The 21,521-nt window shown below is 37.6% G+C and overlaps 1 protein-coding gene across 2 annotated transcripts in view; it reads right to left on the bottom strand.

The window, feature by feature from the left end:
* Positions 1-20,367, bottom strand: part of LOC311298762 (dual specificity calcium/calmodulin-dependent 3',5'-cyclic nucleotide phosphodiesterase 1A-like) — a 63,176-nt gene extending 42,809 nt beyond the window's left edge. Inside the window, exons 1-2 of one of the 2 annotated variants that reach the window (XM_084421981.1) lie at positions 20,045-20,367; positions 18,512-18,538 (exon numbers count right to left, since the gene is read on the bottom strand). In XM_084421981.1, the coding sequence (XP_084278107.1) occupies positions 18,512-18,538; positions 20,045-20,142 (125 nt within the window). In that variant the 5' untranslated portion in view covers positions 20,143-20,367. The remainder of the gene's footprint in view (positions 1-18,511; positions 18,539-20,044) is intronic. The other variant, XM_084421982.1, reaches the window with a different exon arrangement.
* Positions 20,368-21,521: the final 1,154 nt, after the last annotated feature.

Here is a 21,521-nt window from a genome sequence, read left to right as displayed (position 1 = left end):
AAATGTACACTTTAATGTAGGAAATTCCACATAAAGTCAGCATTACTCACACATAAACAGATCCCAGTTCTTTCAGGTAATCCAGAAATCATCCAGGCTCTTTGATCGGATACAGATGGAGCATATACCGTGTGTACATTTTTCAAAGAAACAGTAATATGGGAATAAAACTGACATCAGAGCCTGAGTAATGTTTAAATTTCTCCTAAATGGCCCATCAAATAAAATACAAACAATCCAAACTGTTTACTCATCTATCATGAGGCTCAGAAAGACGGAATACAGCAGACGGCTTATTAGGCAGTCATCTCAGGCTACTTTTAAATGCATGCGCCAAGTTTTTAGAAATGCACTTTTTGTATTTGTAATGGCCTCACGCATTTATATCGTTTTCTACAAAAAAAAAGTGTCATATTTTTCAAGGTACAATCAATATATATATTTTTTAATATTATGAAGTTTTCTTGAAGTCATTTGACATATGAGAACCTAAACTAACACTGCAGTGTTATAAATAGATCAAAATGTCCAATAAGTTGATATATATAAAAAAAAAAAAAATTACTGACCTTGCCAAAGTGTGATATCATTACCTGGTTTTCTTGTCATTTAACAACAAAATGGCTTCCGTGCATGTTGCTTTTACCTTACTAGCCTCTGCTGGTAGACACTGTAACTTCAATCATGATGTCATCTGAGTGAAGTTCAACAGTGAAGCGATTGGAAATTTAAATGAATGGGAATGCTCTCAAGGTATTGTACACCTCTTTGGTACAACATGACCAACATAGTAATACTTTATTTTTTAAACTTTAAAGCAAAATCTTTAAGAAGCATCTGCTGTAGTTTATAGTTAATTTGCAAATAGCTTATGAAAACACTGCTTCCTTCTTCCTTCAACCAAGTCTTGTATACTTACTGCATGCTAGTTTTTGAAACAGTACAGGATACCATATGCAGCCAAAAACATTTGAGATTGCGGTATAGAAGCCTTATCCTATACCACAATCCTTGATGGGTTTTTTTAAGCCAAAATGGAAACGTGCAGATGGAATCACCACAATGTGGAAAACACTACTTCAGCCAAATATAAAATATCATACAGACATGACTGAACATATCCATATGGTACAATACAGCAGAAAGTAGCTACTGAAGGGATCAAAGATAGAGGATAAGTCTAACACCCAATAAAAGCCTCCAGCAATAGTATCTATAGCAACAGACTTCACAATCCAGGATACAGCAGAAATTCAAAAGGACAATACAGACTTAAAGGATTATCATTGGACTTCCTTAGAGGCGATGGTAAAAGCACAAATGGACAGATTGCCATGTCTGTTCTCCTTGGGTACCACCCCAAAGAAGGCACATGACCCTAATATTAAGTTGATGCAAAGGTCAAAAGTCACCACCTTACTGCATCATAGACTTGAGAGTGCCATAATAATAGTGTCACATGGAGTTTTTCACTTGTTTTAAGACCAAATACACTTATAGTCAATCAATTGAAACACGTCATGATATCTTAGGCAGTGTTTAGTCTAGCAGGAGAAATAGGTTCCCATGTACCCGTTTGGCATTTTTTTGTAACCTGTTTTTTGGGACCCTAATGGTGTCTAGTTAAGAATTTTGGATGTTGCCGAGGTCAACTAATGTCCCATTGGGGTTTGTTTGGCGGCCATCTTGAAGTGATGTCAGCGCTAGGGGCAAAAAATGCAGATTTTCATATCTCCTGAACCACACAACATACAAAGACATATGAACCCACTTTTTCATTTAATTCTGACACCAGGAATCAAATGGAAAGGTCATTGACATGGTACAACCACTCTTTATTGGTGTAGAACAGGCAAATATCACATTTTAGGCTCAAAATTATGTAACTTTTGCTATTTTGTTTTTGCAATAGGTTCCTGCATTAATCCTGTTTGTCATAGACCCATGAATGAGGCGCCAAATCGTGCAAATTATGAGGTATGATTATGAGGTATGATATATACTTTATAAGCGATTGGGCATACGATGTTCCCATAGACTTAACATTGCAACGGATTTTCGCGAGTCATAGCTCTGAGAGAGGGTTTTGTAGAAACATATGGGTTACCACATTTGAAGAGGCTGGCAGGCTCTGTAATAACATACCTCACAATGGGGTGTAAGTTGTGCCCCTGGGGGGCAAGAGGTGCCCAAAATTGCCCCATAGACATTCTATGGTGAAGGGAGGGCTCATGAAACAGGGACGTGTTTATCCTACTATGTAACTTGAATAGGAATTTTGTATTGAACATACTGTAACTCTGGATCACAGTGTCATAGAGACAGGGGGTGGTCTCTCAGGATCACCATGAAGCTATCAAGCCACACCCTAGCAACCACTGTCTCATTTGACTCGGGGCAGTAAACAGCCAATCACAAATTCCCTTCAACACTTCCTAGCCATGCCCTAGTAACCATTGTTGAGCATCCTAGTAACCCAAACCCAAACAGGGATATCTTCAAAATCGAATGTCATAGAGGGATTGCAGTTGGTTTATATCATTCATACTGACAAGCATGCCTGTGGAGTATCATCATTGGCAGCTATCAAGCCACTCCCTAGCAACCAAACAGTACCCTAGCAACCGTTTAGCAAGACCTATATCTCTGCATCAGAACATCGTAAAGACATGGTGTTTGACTCCTTTGACAAATTTTAGCAAACAGGACTTTTGAGGACTACAGGACATTAGGACAGTCTGAGGAGGCTACAGCTGAGATCGGTCAGAAATACAGCACCTTCGATCTGGTCGTCTGCATGAAGGCTCTGCCACTTGTCTTGAAGTTCTGGGAGAAGTACGAGCACCACCTAGTCCTCCCAGGGCAGTTCCATACTGCCATGAACTACCTCAGCATGATCAATAACCATAAGTGCCATGGTTCAGGGTATGTTGAGATCGTTCTTGAGGCTCAGCTGATCACAAGTGGCTGCCTGAAGATTGTGCTCCAAGGCCCTCTTCTGCCTCAAGACCGTCTGTGTGAAACACTAGAGTGGCTGCTACTGGAGCGTTTCATTGAGGAGGAAGGTGTCCAGCTCACTCCTGAGGCTCTGCTCAACCTCACCAAGTCGTGTGACCAACAGAACCTCAACCTTTCTCTTCAAGATGACTCCACCCTTAACATCATCAGGTATTATCTGGAGTATCAGGATACATATTTTTATCAAGACAGAGATAAAAACTGTGTCGCTGCTCAGAGAACGACAGGACAGAGATCTGTTTGGGTTCACTCCATCCTCCGTCGCGGACATAAATATGGGGAATACCATCGGCTTGTTCTAGAGCTAAAGCTAGTTGCGTCAGAGCCGTTGAAATACTGTTGAATGTTTTTCAACCACTCTTGTTGCTTTCAAATAAAACAGTTGCCATGACAACTTGCTACTGTAAACAGAAACTGGCAATGCTTGCCCCGCCTCCAGGGTCTTCTGATTGGTCCGCTGTTTTGGTACTGACATTGATGAGCGTTGCTGCATGTAAAAGTTGAAATTATTTTAACTTGACACAGCGTGTCATGTGTGAAACACAGCAAAAGACACGAGACATGAGCGCAACAGTCATACACGACCATCTTGCGCGTGTTTACATAGAAAAACAATGGAAACCTAGCGCACTGGAATGGAAAAACACGTTCTGGGTGAACGGGCCCTTCAACTCTCAGCACCTCGTCACGCTCCCATTGAAAACAATTGGATAAATACGCTAGCCTCGGGAAAAAACGCTTTGGTGGACACAAGGCCTTAGGCTGTGGCTGAAATCGTCCCCTATACCCTTAAGACACTATTTAAGGGGACAGCCATTTGTAGTGGTGTACGAAAACATAGTGGACGTTATCGAGGCACTCATTCAATCCCACAATGCACTGCAATAACGAGTGTACAACCAATGCACACTCAATGGCTAGAGAACAGATGCACTGTGAGAGTCGAATGAATTCCTTTTAATTATGTCTGACCAGAAGATGGCTTCCGCAGCTGAATCATCCATCCATTCATTTTCCCAACCGCTGGTCCATTGTGGCTACAGCATAATATCATACAGGTATAAATTAATTTTTAATTGATTATTAAATTGTTTAATTAAGGTTTATACATGCTAGTTTCCATGGCAGAGTCCAAGATTAATCTTTTCATTGCTTATGGAGCTGCCAGTTTGCTATGTTTCAAATGATTATTAAACAGCAAGCACAAACTATGCAAAAGTGTCTGAATTTACTCATTCATTTTCAGTCACTCCATCAAGTGGACTATATAAGTGGAGTAATGTAGGGAATAGTGAATGAGGGTATAGGGGGCGATTTCGAACACAGCATTAGTGTTGATTTAATTATTAATTTAATATTCATTTATTTCTGTATTTTATGTTTACTATTCAATATAACTCCACATCATAGAAGGAAACCTACATCCATTTAAGTCTTCAAATTTATATTTCTGTCGTGTAAGGTGTTGTTTATGTTCTGTAAGTCTTGGAGAATGCTTTCAACCCTTTGTATCTAGATTAACTCCAGGTAGAACGCTCAACCAATGCATTGCACCACAAGTTGCGCTTTTGGTCTCTATGGCAACAAACTGCTGCTGCTTTCTCCACATTCCAGTCCTGAAGTGCCTCCATCACCTCATGATTAACAACATTTGTTCCACAATACAAATGCACTTTTTATTGAATATGTTGCTGCTGCATCTTAAATAGGTGTCAATAATCTCACTTTCAGAGACAGACGTAGTACGAGAGGTCTCAGTTTTGCACTGACGTGTTGTTAACTCTTTTTCTCCTAACATTTCTTACACTTATTTCACACAAAGAAATTACCTTTATGGGTACAACACTGGGGCATAACTCTTAAAGGACATCTTTGTACCTTATTTACCCCTATAAGGTTTATACTTTACATCTACAATATTTGGTGAAAATGTTCTTATTGAGATCACTGCATCTTTAGAAATCTGAGCACATTTTGAAAATAGAAAATTAATATGGATGGTATATCTCCGATGATTTGGTTCAAAAAAAAGAAAAGAAAAATGCTTTAGTTTAATTGAGATCTCTGACGTTTGATTATGCAAAGCATCTTTGCAAATCTGAGCATAGTTTGAAAACCATACTTAAGTAAAAGTACAGATACCTTATAGAGAAAATGACTACATTAAAAGACACAAGTCACCAATTCCAATACGACTTGAGTAAAAGTCCTGAAATATCTGATTTTAACAGTACTTAAGTATTTTACTCGTACTGAATGTAGGCTCAAAGATGCAGTATTCCTAAGAACACCTAAGAAACATGCCAGTGAAAAACAAGAAACAGTTGATTTGTTAGGAGAGGAAACGCATGTTTATCTTCTAAAATTAAAATAAAACTGAACTTTTCAATTAATCAAGGCTTAAATGTCTACAAACAGATGGGTGCTTATGAAACACTGCATGAAACACTGTGTGAATCTTTTGCTTCGTACCAGTGATTCGGAGTGCGTGTCAAACTGCCTGTCACACGCTTTCAGTAAATGAGGCTTTGTGACGTCAAAATGTCACATAACATCGTTTTTACCTGATCTCTAATCGATTTTATACATTTGTAGACATTTTTGTTGAGACATTAGTATAATAAAAAATTCCTACATGTATGGGCTGAATTTTTTATGCATTTACACCATTCTGACCAGCAGAACATTTTGTGAAACAATCGGTTCAATTGATTCAAAGTTTCAAAAAGCTTTGTTTCTCCCATCATTAACTCAAGAGCTCAAAAAGAGCACAAGTAAACCAATGTCCTTTAAAAAGGTCTCCATATAATGGATTAATAAAATAATGTTAAATAAAATGAAATAGCCAAAGCCTACTTGCCCTGGACATGCTGGTTTTGGCCTCATCACCAGCTGCAGTCATGTCCTCAAATCATATATGAAACACCTGCGATTCACAACTACCTGCTAATGACCTCACATTCGAGTAGAGTTAACAAGTTTGGGTGGGTAAAGGCGGGCATACACTGTGCGATTTCAGCAAGGAACCTACTCACACTGAACGAGTATATCGCATGCGATGTAAAGCCAAAGCTCAGGATTTATGTGCTCACACTGTACGGTCCGAACGTCGAGCTGCGACTTGACTGCTCACACTATACGTGTGAAATATGCGCGAATCAGCGCGATAAATCCTCGTGCCGGGTTGCGCCTATGGACGATATCAGCCTATCCAGAGATATTGTCAAAACAAGCATCAGCTATCAATATCAAGAAGATTTAGCATTTCCAATTTATATATTAAATTATTAGTAGACTAGTATTATTGTATTATTATTGTTATTATTATTATTATTATTCGGGAAGGCCTAGGCTACTTTTATTATTAAAGTGATAGGCTATTATAATTAAATTGCCACGCAACAATTTCATAGCCGCATAACCGCATAACCAACATTATTATGTGAGGATAATAAAATATTACATAGAAGCTTACTTCTCCTCATTGAAAATTGTCTAAAACATTTAGGTCGATTACAATGAATTATATACATATAATTAATTATTAACAGTCTATGTCCGACCACTGCATTAATTCATCAATGAAAATTAAAAACAGCTTTATTTCAAAAACATTTTTTAACAATAAAAGAGGCAAAGTGTACATCGCAGGTGGCTTGGAAGAAGTGGGTAATGGTTAATCCATTTTGCAACACGAACTGGAGGTAAACAACAGTAATTTGTAGCTTTGAACTACAGAACTTAAATAGGCCTTTCTCCCTTTTCTTTCTTTTTTTTTTTTTGTTGTTGCTGCAGATGAAACTGTTTTCGCGCAGGCGCAGTGAGGGAAAAAACACTGCGTTTAGGGCAATCGGTTCGTAGCTCTGCTTCAACTGTGCGATATAGTCACGAGGAGCGACCAAAATTTCTAACATGCCAGAAATTCATCCGACCATCCGATTGCCGGTCGTGAGAGGTTAATCGCCTCTCGTTTCCCCCTGTACACTGCACGAACACCGCACGACAAACGACGCTGAAAATCGGCCCGATCCGAAAAAGAGTCGCACGAGTCAGAATTCGGCTCAAAATCGGACGAAAATCGCACAGTGTATGCCTGCCTTAAGGGCAAAACATACAATACATAGTTCCTTCAATGCCCGTGTAGATGGCGATATCACTTCTTTTTGTAGCAGAAATAAACTGCTGCAGAAAAAGGTGCCATGCAAAATGTAACAAATAATTGTATTACTCATCACAAATGTATTGGGAGTAACATGTATATATTTATTAAAATGTACTCAAGGAGAGAGTAAAAGTTGCTAATATCTTTGACACTCAGTAAAACTACAAAAATATACTTTAGTACAGTAATTAATTAGGCTACGTTTACACCACTAATTACTGTATATCTCAGATTTTAGTTTTTAAAAGAATTTGATGAGAAATGTCTGAGTTCATATTGAGATCTCTGGCCTTTGATTGCACAAGGCATCTTTGCAAATGTGAGCACAGTTTGAGACATTACTGAGATCTCTTCTGAAACTCTACAGGAGAACAATGAGATTGCTATGGACTTTTTTTTTTTTTTTTTTAGGAGAAAAAGCAAGAGACTCTCCAATTTATTGCCATGCTGTCTAGGAGAAACGATTGAGACGTTGAAGCAATCTCATTTGTGATTTATTGGAAGAATTGTCTCTGCACTACTTCATTCAGTATGTGTCATAATCGCAGAAGCTTGTGACCTCCCACACAAAACTGCTAAAGTGTGACTACATTTTCCTGTGGCTACAGAAAAAAGAAAAGAAAAAAACGCTACTTGAGATCAATCATTGCAACAAATCTCAATGGTCTTCGCTCTCAGGAGCCATATGGCCCCGCCAAGATTTCTGTAAGTGACCTGAATGGAAACAATGTTGTGCTGTGCAAATAAATGACAGAATTGTTCTAGTGGGGTAGTGGAACACAAAGTGGGAGTTTGAGACAGCAAGACGTAGGATTAATTAGCACACGCAGGCTAACGTGCCGATAATTAGTTTGTATGTGGCGGATTCTGTTAAGACTGAGCTCCGACTGAAAGCCCTTGGGAAGCATGAGTCATTCCCCACAGGAGGCTGAGGAAAACATCACTCAGGACCCTTTTACATCGCTCGTGCCATTATGAGACTAAAGAGTATGTTGCTAGTGGTAACAGCCCTTTTGATGAAATTCCTTATGATGATATTATGAGAATTGATCTGACATTTAAAGTAAGCATGGAAATTCTTATTAAGAAATCTGCACACACATACAAATAATTTCTCCAATTCAAAGTGACACTAAATACAACATAAAGACGATGTGAAGGCTTTTCAGGTTGTTTTTCTGTGCGGATGGGTTTGATTGCTTTTGACTGAACATTTGATTTAGGGAAAATAATATTTTATTAAAAAGATCAAAATTAAATAAATGTAGCTGTTGATTATTGAATATGAAAACACATAATAACATCATTTAAGCACACTTTTTTTTTTATCTTAATAGACTTTGAAATATTACTTCTCATGTTTAGAGGAATAAACATGTTTTTTTTTATCTTTTTTTTTATTTTAATGTCTCAGTTGTCCTAGACAGCAAAATGAGAGCAAATGTTAGACCTTTACTTTTTTCAAGTGTACAGATTTTTCTCCTTTAGAGTTTCATTCACAACAATGGCTCAAATTGTGCTCATATGTTCTAAGAGACTTCTCAATATGAACTCAAACAGTTCCATAGTATTTAGATCATGTTAACCACAGTAAAACCCACACATTGCACCTCACTACCATGGTAAAAATTAACTATAGCTGTGTCTGAAACCGCTCACTCGTTCACTCATTCACTAATCCCTACATAGTGAATGGCAGTTGAGTGCACTACATCAGCGAAGAGTGAATGAAAATGAGTGAGCGAATTCGGACGCTGACATAATTATCACGCGCCAGAGAGCTCGGACAATTTCGTCATAAACATTACCTACCCATCTTTAATATTTCCTTTTTTGGCTGTATGAATTGTATGTAACAACTGTATGTATGTATTTTTCACGTTTATTTGATAAAAAAAAAAAAGATAATACAAACACTTGCTTGTCATATTTATTTTTACATTTATATGTGAAAATAAAAGAGAACAAAACACTACACAACACATTTGTTTATTCAAATATAGATATAACGGTATATATATATAAATAAATAACTAGGCGTCTGGACTTATAAATGATTGTTTTCTATCTCGCGTGCGCCGTTGCCATGGTGACATTGTTATTTATTTTTCCTTATCGTGTTGGATTGTGGGAAATAGTGTCTCAGCAAGTGTACATAGCATAGACATAATAAATACATGTATATTATGTCTATGGTACATAGGATGTACACTCAAATTCAGAGAGGATTGTGGGTAAAAGTAGTGAACGAATGTTGGGAATGATGTCGTTCACTCAGAATTCGGACACCACTACAAAATGGCCGACACCCTAAATAGTGCACTATATAGTGGATAGGGAGCGATTTCAGACACAGCTTATGTTGCTTCTATGGTATTTGTTGTGAAAAACAGTAGCTTAAAGACATTTAGTATAATACAAATGCACAAAAACTGCTATAGCTTTATAACAAAAATACTGTAATATTCCATTAGTCCACAGCATGATTTATGTAGTGCAAAATCATTATATTAAACATTTATTGATTTTTTTTTTAAATAATTTTATCAAGAAAAATAATTTTGTAGTTCATGGCTTTTTTTGTGTGTCCATTTTAGAGCATTTTCAGACTTTCAAATTGCTTGCAGGGTATGATTCAAAAACTCACCTTTTGTGTTCCACAGAAGAAATAAAAGTCATACGGATTTGGAACAGCAGAGGGTGAGTAAATTATTTTCATATTTTGTTGATCTATTCCCTTAAGTCTCATGAGATGTAAACGAGACAACTTTGAGCAATACAATTTTCCTCTGGGTTGGGTAAATTCACACTCTCTTTTCTTTCTCATCTCTCTCTCTCATCTCTCTCTCTCTCTCTCTCTCTCTCTCGGGCCGATCAGGTTGGGTTAGTGACATTGAAATTACTGCAGTACCACCAAGCCTGGTGTTCTTTTATTCTTCACAGAGATGTCAAAAAAAGCACTTACATTTACCTCTGACAATTCGAGATGATGTAACGGAAATAACGAGAATCCAAAATTTGTCGCATTCAGTTGCTAATGACTTTGTTTGTTTGTTTCCAGAGCCAACCATAGCAGTTTTGTCCCGATCTAAAACTGATAAAGCAATTCTAATTTAACCTTATAGCCTCACGCTGTGATTCATGTTGCTATAGCAACCATCATATATGAGCGTGGAGCGGATAGTGCTCATATCGAGAATAAATTTGTTTTTGTTTTCTATTCACTTCTGTTTCTTTTATCACTCACAGCCAGCTTTTTGTGCTTTGCAGCTTTACATGAGTTATGAAATGATTGCAAGGCAGCCGATTGTTGATTTTCAATTTTTGATTGGTGCTCTCAACATGAAGTGATATAGGCTAGTATTGATGACATTGTTCTGTGAATGTTCTTCCTATATTCTTCTACAATGGCACAAAAATATCTCCAAAGCCTCTTTAAGTTTGTCTCTTTAAGGTTGTTTGCCGAAACCATTAGAGGCCTCGAGCATTTATTGATTGAATGCAAGAAAATAGTAATTGCATTGCTACATTTTTATTTCCAGGCAAATTTAAGTCTGGCGGCCTTATTTAGACAGTCAGCATCAAGTTAATATAAAACAAAGTAAAAGAGGTAAAATAAAAAAGAAGAGAGGGAGAGATTAATCAAGCAAGGACAAATCATGGTCTAAACTGCTCTCAGAAAATTTCTCAGATGACTGGACGGCTTCTAAATATGGATGCAGATAATCGTCGTACAGGGTGCACATATGGTGCCAAGCTCTGGTATTCCAGTCCACTAAACTAATTGTTGAGCTGCCAGCTGAAGCCCTGTTCACACTGACAGCAGTTTCAGCTCTGGAGGTTTGTGTGCTGTTGGTAGTGAAGGTGCTCATGCTGCGGGATACCCGAAAATTATTTTTTAACGCTTTTGAAAAATCTGAACACAAATAAGATGTATCCAGAATAAAAGGTTTGGGGTCAGTAAGATTCGGTTACTTATGATTAATTATGATTATTTAATGTTTCTGAAAAAAGTCTCTCACCAAGGCTGCATTTATTTGATCCAATATACAGTAAAACCAACAATTTATGAAATATATTTTCAACTTAAAATAACTGTTTTCTATTTTACTTTTTTTTTTTTTTGCAAAAATAAAATAAAAATAAAAATGCAATTTATTTTTGTGATGCAAAGCTGAATGATTTTCAGCATCATTACTCCAGTCTTCAGTGTCACATGATCCTTCAGAAAGCATTCTAATATACTGATTTGCTGCTCAAGATACATTTCTTATTTTTATCACTGCTGAAAACAGTTAATATTTTTGTGGAAACAGTGATATATTTGTTGAGGATTATTTTATGAATAGAAATTTCAACAGAACAGCATTTATTTATTTGAAAGTGATTTTTTTTTTCATTACTGTCAATTTTGAACAATTTGATTTTTTTATAATTTATTTTAGAAAAACAAAATAAAGTCTTTCTGACCCCAAACTTTTGAGTGATAGTATATATATCAATATTTTCTATATTGTATTATATTATATGTGTGAAGAGATAAATCCCATTGAAAATAACTTTCTGTCACTTTGCTGCAAGTTGCTGTCAGTGTGAACAAAGGCTTAACTCAAAAAATATTGTGCATTACTTTTTTTTGCATGGAACACAAAGGGAGAAGTTTAGCTAAATGTCCAAACTGCTCTTTTTCCCCACAATGAAAGTGGATTGTGAACAAGGACAGCTGTGATCACAACCATTCATTTTTGGAAATACATAACGGTGAGTAAATTATGACAGAACCTTCATTTTTGAGTGAATTATCATTTTAAATAAAAGTGCACTAACCCAAACATGGTTTTGTTGCTTTAGGAAACACACAAGTGACAAAAGTAAATGGCTTTCAAGTAAATCATAGACATACAGAGGAAGTGGATAAAATAAACTATAGCATTCATTCTCACCACATGCAAGAGTGTGTGTGTGGCTTATTTCTGACAAGAAGCAGAAACACACGCTCACTTCTGGCATGTGCACGGTCGCCTCTCAATTCTATTGACAACTACGAAACAACAGTAGATTAATAAGCTACATGTTCCCAAAACAAGCTAAAGCAACACAACAAAACAACCCAAAGCCTTTTTTGCTCGCAGGATGCCGGTCTGTTTGTTAACATCTGCCAATTTCTGGACAGCTTGAAATGAATTCAGATCCAGAGAAAAGGAAACACTCGGTTGCCAGGAGACATCACCAGAATGTTTTAGCAAATGCTGGAGAGGTGGTACGAGGCCTGAGACAGGAACCTGTTGACAGGAGGCCCACACGACACAATGCAGAAATATCTGGAATGTCTACTGTGCAGATGTCACATTTTCTTTCTCACATTAGCAGCTAGTTTCAAAGTACACACATGCTCAAAACACTGAAAGTTGCACTTATAGGCTCGTTCTGTTTTAAAATAACTAATAGACTTAGCCATAATCATTTTCTACTTGATATGCGAGTCACAAGCAGACCGTATTAAGGGAGGGGCATTTTTATTCTAGAGAGCATTTGATTGGACAAAAAGTTTTAGTTTTTCTTTTCAAATGAGAAAAACTCTACATTTGACATGCACATACATGCTTAGGGCCAGATTTTCTAACAGCTTGCGCCAGCGCAAACTCAGTTTTGGCGTTAAAAAACCTATGCAGTGTAAAATTAGCGCTGAAAAGGCATGGGCACTTTTGCAGCTGACCTTATATTGCATATGCATTTGTAGGAGTTTCCCTTTCCAGACACAAAATATATGGGAGGAGAGTATTTAAATTAATCACGCAAGGTGATTTACTAAGGTTTGCGCTCGTCAATTTACTGGTATTTGCACGATTATTTAAGGCCCAATAAACCAGACACTAATTTGCGCTGGTCTTAGTAGATTGCATTGGTCATTATGGAAATGATCCGTCTGTGTCCCATCTGCACTTTTTTGGAATTGCGCTAATTCACCCTGTTTAGTAAATCTGGCCCTAAATGTTCATTTTGTCAAATAGATGACCTCAGAACTAACAGACATGAGCTAAAGTTTTTAAGTCAACATATAAAAAGAAAAAAAAATTGGATATGTTGGGCAATTTCATATTTTTTTCCTATTTACTTAAAAAAGTAAACTTTACTTGATAAAGTTGCCCATCCCTTATATATAGGCCTAGAATGAGATTTTCCCCTTACCTATTGGGGCAGAGCATGGGAATTTGTGATTCGTTCCCCCATGTTAACTGATAATTCGCCGATTAGAGTATATAAGTGCTCCGGGTTATATTTGGAGTAGACACTCACTCCCTGTGGGATAGTTTCTCCCACGAGTGGCTCGTGACCAGGATGTAGCATCTTCCTGACTTCTTTCTCATTTGTGTCTTATGCATTTCTTATATCATGTAGCTTAAAGTTTGTGGTTTTTATATTTGTTTTACTTTATAATGCCATATATATATATATATATATATATATATATATATACACTGTCTTAAAACTTCAACAGCTAATGACACAACACAGCAGGAAATTGTTGAATGGCTACTCGACACTCGTTATATTATGCTCTATTCTTTTCTATTGTGTTTTCAGAGAAAGAGTGCCAACACAATGCCGCCTCTTACATGAACAACCTGTGCACAGCTCTTCACACTTTTATATTCACTCAACACCCTTATGGACTGTGTTGCTCTAATGTAAAGGTCAGTGCAAGAAAGCTTGGTAACCCTTTCTTTTACAGTCCCCTAATTACTAGGTATTTACCTGGTAAATATATGGTAAGTTATAGTTGGTTATTGGTAATTACCACAGGTAACAAGTATGTAAATGCAGAGAAACTACAAACTAATTACTAGGTATTTACCTGGTAAATATATGGTAAGTTTTAGTTGGTTATTGGTAATTACCACAGGTAACAAGTATGTAAATGCAGAGAAACTACTAAGTATTTACCTGGTAAGCATAATGGTAAATTATAGTATTTTAGTGTGTAATTACTTAAAGGGATAGTTCACCCAAAAATGAAAATTCTGTCATCATTTACTCACCCTCAAGTTGTTCCAAACCTGTATGAGTTTCTTTGTTCTGCTGAATACAAAGTAAGATATTTGGAAGAATGTTTGTAATCAACAGATCTCGGTCCCCATTGACTTCCATAGTAGGAAAAAAATATACTATGGTAGTCAATGGGGACCGAGATCTGTTTGGTTACAAACATTCTTCCAAATATCTTCCTTTGTGTTCAGCAGAACAAAGAAAATAAAAAGTAATAAAAAGAAATAAAAAGGCTTCCTTTTACAGTACAGTTTCACTTTACTTACTGAGTAAATTGTCATGTTTTCCTTGGTAACGTTGCAGGACATACGAGGTAAAAAATTGTGACTATATGGAAAAGGGGAATGATCAAGTTATATGGTACAATTCCGGTAATACCATGGAAATAAACAAGGCTTCATTTTACAGTACAGTTGCACTTTACTTACTGAGTAAATTGTAAAAACATTTGCAAGAACATACCCAGTATTTAAGATGTGCCATGACATTAGGGAAAACTGTTCCTGCGGGGTAGTTACCAGGTAAGTGTAAGGTAAATTATTTGATAAACCCTCTATAAATGGGTGTAGCAATGAACAACAACTATGTAAGACAAGGTAATTTATTGTAAACTACGTCTTAATTTCAAGATAGTAATAAATAAACATGGACTGTTACCAACATAACCCTAGGATAACTACAAACCTAACTTGAATTGATGGGTAATACTGGAGGTGTTTCTAAAAATAGTCTGCCTACATTCTGAGGAAGTACACAATTAAATCGGAGTTATTACCAACCTAAACAGGTAACAAGTACACAGTACTTTGTTGAGTTGATATTTAACAGTGGTGTTTTTTTTCCCTGGTAGTTTCTCTGTAATTGCATACTAAAATACTATCATTTACCATATGCTTACCAGGTAAATACTTAGTAGTTAGTTTGTAGTTTCTCTGCATTTACATACTTGTTACCTGTGGTAATTACCAATAACCAACTATAACTTACCATATATTTACCAGGTAAATACCTAGTAATTAGTTTGTAGTTTCTCTGCATTTACATACTTGTTACCTGTGGTAATTACCAATAACCAACTATAACATACCACATATTTACCAGGTAAATACCTAGTAATTAGGGGACTGTAAAAGAAAGGGTTACCGAAAGCTTTTGGTGTCTCTGAAGTGGTTTTGATGTAGCTGAAACCATGAATAGTCTGTGCATTTGAATTTACGAGTAAATAACTCAATGCCACGTTAAAATAATGGCAACTTTGCCATAGTCATTAAAGCATAAAGATTCCAAAGGTAGTTTTTGCAGCAATGCCATACTTTTTTTTTTTTTTTTTTACATTTTGGGTTCCTCAAAGAGCCTTTCAGAAAACAGTTCTTAAAATAACCATTTTTCCCACAATGAAGAACATTGTAATAATCGAAAGAATTTTTTTTCACTATAAAGAACTACATTACGTATATGAATGTTTTCACTGAGCTTTGTTTTGGGACAGTTTAATGGGGGCCTCTAGTGGATACATTACTCACATCTTCTGAATTCCAAAAGATTTGTAAAAGGATCCTTTGCTTTAACAGCATCTGTAGAGTTTAATTCATTATTGTTTAGAGTCATTTAATCAATGAGATCACCATACATTATTCATAACAGCTTGCTGAACACTAAGTGCTTAAAGCACTGCTTATATAATTAGTTTGATTGATTATCTCCTGCATTATATGGTGTCACACGCTGTCAGTTCACATTCTATCTAAGTTCACGCCATAGGACTAATTGTGGTTGAATATACCTTTCACACTACAGAACAACCAATGGGATCTCATTAGTTGGATCTCATGAAAACATGTTAAAGTCACGTCATTTTAAAATGAAAATGAAAAGAATTTGAGATTTCTTAGAGAATTAGAGACCAACTTTAAAGGCGATGTTCTCAATGTTTAGATTTTTTTGCATCCTCAGATTCCAGATTTTCAAATAGTTGTATCTCGGCCAAATATTGTCCTATCCTAACAAAGCATCAATGGGAATCTTATTTATTCAGCTTTCAGATGATGCATGCATCTCAATTTAAAAAAAAAATATTGACCCATATGACTGGGTTTGTGGTCCAGGGTCACATTTCTTATTTTTTTCTATTGATTTTGGGGTGAAATGTCACCTGAACTTGATCCTGACAGGTTTTGTGAGATTCACCCAATTACAGTAACCACTGTTTTCCACGTAAACCTCTCACACCTTCAGGACATGACTGATTTTGACACATGAATTACCAATCGACTCTTGTTTCCTGAGGTGAATACTGATGCAGAAATGTCGTTGTCCTCTCCACAGATTCTCTGAAGTGCACATGCTGTGGTCCGCCTAACTGATAGTGGAAAGCTGTGCTTTGAAGGAAGGCCATTGTTAAGTAGCACCTCTCAGCGTGCATTACATAAATGTGGGGCTGTTACTGAGGGCAGGCGAGTGTTTAGCATCAGAGGCAGTAATGTGGGTGTGTGTGAGGGCCACTTCACCCGAACTAGACTGCTCTGATTGGCCTGCACACAAGAGCTTGACAGAGGTTTCCACATAGAGGAGGGCCAGTGAAGGCATCAGGGCCCTTCAAAGTCAGTAATGCTTTGTGTATGTATGTGTGTGTGTGTGAGAGAGAAAATGCATTGACACATGTTTTATTTATGCGCTGGGCTACATCTGTAGTACTTTGAACACTTTGGCAAATATTATTAATGCATGATTATTTAGCTACTATTCACTTAAGTACCATATTAAGAGAATAGTAGCTAAATAATCATGAATTAATAATATTGTGTATTAATGTGCATTTACTAAAGGAATTAGCATTGCTTGCAAAGCAGCAAAGGAATATTGTTAAAGTTTGAGGTAAGGGATTTAGCTTTGGTAAAAAAATATTATTTTAAATAATATAATACGTAAAATAATAAATATTAATATTTGTATAGAAAAAAATCTACTATTTTTCGGGGGGGGGGGGGGGGGGGGGATATTGAAATGCAAAAATGGTGCATTTGAATTTTAAGTGTGCGTCATCAGTGGCGCAAGAGATGCGTCGATGATGTAAAAGTTTTTACGTTTCAATGTTTTTCTTAACCTATCTAGTTGATCCCACTTGATGCAGCGCTGCTGCGTTGTTTATTCAAAACATTGCCAAAATACATGAGCTAGACGGAAATCTTTGAACATGCTCCTTTCCAAAACCAAGTGAGGCAGCACTGACAATAACTGAACTGAACAGAATGGACTATTGAATGGACTGTTTTACCTGAAATAAACACATTTTTGTACATGTTAGAGTATTGTGCTATTAGCTTAGCAACATCAAACTCTATTTGAAATAATTTGTGAGTCAAGTCTCCATCTCAGGTTTTGAATGCTGCCTATGTAGGCAGTACACTATGTAGGCAGTAGGCAGCTCACTAGGTATTGAAACATTGAAACATTTCCTTTGTGGCAGTGAACTGCAACCAATTACAAATCATTATTTAAATAGATGTAAGAAAGAATACCAAACATAATTCCGAATTCGGCTACTATGACGACGTCGTCGCTGTTGGTTACATTATGAATGCTAAGTGTTCTATCAATGCTCCATGAAAGTTTGAATAGTACAAAAGCACACCCAAGGCTAAAATTATCCACAAAACAGTTTCGAATTAGTCTGCAAGTTAAACGGTTCAGGCTGAATCAATAGCACAAGTTCAATACTTGGTGTCAGGGCTTTAGAACAAACCCGAACCAGAATGTTTTAGGAATATCAATACAGAGCTGCCATGAATGCGTTGCGATAATCTCTTCAGCGTTCCATTCCAGAGCTGCCCCACTTCTGTAATCCGTACATCTGCACCAGACAGTGGGTGCAGTTTGTATTGTGTGGGCTGTCACACATGGAAATGGAAGAACACTTGTTCCTGGTTGATGTTTTGTCTGGATCGAGATGCTAAGCCATTTAGCAAAGCCTAATTACAGGGATGGTCTCCTTGAAGCACCATGTTCATTGGCACAGGTGAAAGCGCTGGGTTGTACTGTCAATATCTCTCCTGCTCCTTGATCAGCCCATTTAATCATGATTTCAGCTGCAACCTTCACGTTAGCACACCAGATCTTTACCCATTACGCAACCCCCACACTATGGAGGTGGCAACGAAACCATTAGTGACCCAGCTGGAGTGATAAGATTGCGGTTCGATTCATCCAGCCTGCATCACTTGTCATGCATGAAATGTTCCTCCAATGAATTGCTGTGACACAAATAGAGACCAACTTTGGACTTACCTTTGAGATGTGCTTTTGTACTTCTGCCTGTAAGACAAAAAAATGGAAGCACATTAGCTTGCATCCATAATGAGCACATGCCATGGGAGTAGGTTACGTGATACGTACTTTACGCGTGTAAAGTACATGACTGACAAGAACAGCATTCTCTCTTTCCAGTTTGAACAAAGCCAGGATTCTCAAGGACTTCAGTGATAGTTATCGAATGGAGCTGCTGTTATCGGATGCGTTTTAGACTGACTGAAAATCTACAGCGCACTGGGACGAACTGCAAATCAATCGCTAATACATTTGTTTATATATTAAACAGCCGTAATAACTCATTTTGCTTTTGATTGTGTTTAATCCACCTAGAAGTTTCCAAAGAACAACTGTGAACTGGATGTTGAGCAGTAGGGCCGTTTCAACGCATCCCAAAACAACACTGTCTACCTAGGATGGGATGAATGGATGAGCACGATTGATCTATAGGAATAGATCCAAAGAGGCTTGAATAAGCTTTGCAGGGAGGTGATGGAACTAGACTGGTTTAAATCCTGGGATCATCCATTCAGTGACTCTGACTTTCTACAAATTTGCTTCTGTTATAGGTCACAGCGCCTGATTAGATTGCACCGATGCATTTACATCAGACTAAAGGTTATGTTTTCGCAGTGACCAGAACAACAGAAAGTAATTTTTATAATGGAAAATAGGATAACAAGTTTTAAGTAAAATTAAGCATACTGAAGTCAAAGTATATCATTTTATTTTTGTTTTGAATAAGGTTTGCTAAAAGATTAATTATTTAATCATTATGGCAGAAAAATTAGCTGGAATATTAATGTAAAATGAATGTTACTCTCTGTATAACATGAACTACTGACACTTATGAATGTACTAACTATAGTGTTTGTGCTGGAACTTGCTTTTATGAATTGTATGAGTCTCTAAGAATGTATGCTTTTATTTCTGTTTTGAATATAAAGTTTGATAGATGATTTATTATTAATTATTGTGGCTGGAAAATAAGTTTGAATTCTTAGTTAACTTTGATGTTTCATAAATGACCCGTTATTAATTATTTTTGCTGAAAAATAAGTTGGAATTTTTAGCTAACGTCCAATTTAAAATGTTAAATTAACATTACATTTGCGTAATGTGCACAATACTAGAGTTGGTGGTGAAATGCAAAATACGACATCAACATTTCTCATACTTTGTTTAAAATGAAATCCCCAAAGAATTATGTTTGGATAGTTTCACCATGAAATGACACAATCCAAACACCGCTGAGCCCAAACCCTACAAGACTGATTTGAATTCATTAACCAAAACTGTCAGTAGATTTGCTTGATTAGGCTTGACAGTCTCATTAGTATTACATTCACACACTTGCTGCCCCAAGAGTCAAGATTCACCCACTCCCAGCATCATAGCGCACAGTCAACACAACCATACTGCTCATAAACAGCTCTGTCATTCTCCCTCCCAGGAATCAAACCAGATTTTCTAGTCATTCTGATGAAAGAGTATGAAACAAGAAGCACTTACATTCCTTTCAGCCTAATCCACATCTTCTCCGTCTGGTCGCACTTGGAGTACTTCAAGGAGTTCTCCAGCCCGTCCGTGTCGTTGGCCAGAGACTCCATGGTTTGCACGAATGCACGAGCGTGTGGAGTGTTCTAAGACGCAGAGGGATACGCAGGTATGCGATTCAACACGTGTAGCGCAGAGCTCCGAGTCTTCAAAGCATCTCCGGCAGTTCGAGCGGCACACGTTTCCCAGAGGGTCCTGCTCTCAGCTCCAGAGTGCATCAGCCCGTTGGAGTGAGTGTCAGCGCACAGACCTGTCTCTCCACTACGCACTGAGGGAACGCTGTCACACACACACACACACGTCACACAAATGTCTCTCTCTCTCTCTCTCTCTCTCTCTCTCTCCCAATGTCCGGAAAATCAGCGGTGTGCCTTGTGAGTATCTATCACCCTCTCGGAATCTGTTCCCTCTTGCTCTTTCGCCCTGTTGTTTTCAGCCTTTTCGATCAATCTATGATGGAGGTTGTCCTGTCTCCTCTTGACATCTCTAATCTCACGCATTTATACCACTGCAAATACACAAACACTCACAAGCCTTCACTATCACACTCGAAAGAAAAAGGGCACCTGTGTGCGACGCAAGTGTCACTCCTCGAATGGAATCCGTTGGCTGGAAACGGATCAGCGATTTCCCCCTCCTCTTCCACAGCCGGAGAAACGCAGAGGGAGAAGGAGAGAGAATGGTTTCCTCACATCCTCACCAGCATCACTATCCTGGCCACCAGGGGCCGAGATTCCCCTGCCGTTCACCAGCTTCCCCGAGACGTCGTTCTTCAGAAGAATGCATCATTAAGTAGTATTTTACAGAGACTTCCCTTCCGTTGGCAAGCTGAATGATAAGCTCCCTCGGCGGCATCTCCAGGTCCCGAGTTGGCGTTTTAATGAAATTAACCTGTGCACTATAGCATCCCGCGCTCGTCTCGCGCACGGCAGCCTAGTTTCAACACGCTGTAATCCTCTCATTCCAGCGCAGCTGCAAGAAGCAGCATGCTGATAAAAATGTCACGATTGTTCATGAAATATAAGGTGCTATTAGGCAGGCACACACTCAGAGAGACCGTGAAGGGTTTCGGAGGAGAACCAAATCAGCAAACATGCTCCAGTCCGAGACAGGGGCACCTTGCCTAATATAGCAGCACTCCTATATCTCGTTTCTGTAAATAAGAATGGAATGAAGATTGTGAGGTTTTTTTTTTTTGTTTTGTGCTGTTGCAGCCAGGCATGGCTGATTTTCATTCATTAGAGGGAAGGGCACATCTCCTACGGAGCATCCGCGGCATGAATAGGCTGAATCTTAATGATCACTTCTTCTGGGTTACCGGTCTATTGGATTACACTCTGCAATGTAAAATAGCTTAATCATTGCTGCATTAGCATAGGAACAAAACTAATTTCTCATTAGTTCATTTCATCACATAGGAATTGCTTGAAAT

The sequence above is a fragment of the Rutilus rutilus genome, assembly GCF_951802725.1.
Source record: "Rutilus rutilus genome assembly, chromosome: 10".
In the NCBI taxonomy this organism is placed as follows: domain Eukaryota; kingdom Metazoa; phylum Chordata; class Actinopteri; order Cypriniformes; family Leuciscidae; genus Rutilus; species Rutilus rutilus.
Note: the sequence above shows the minus strand (reverse complement) of the source record. Positions and strands in the feature narration are given on the sequence as shown.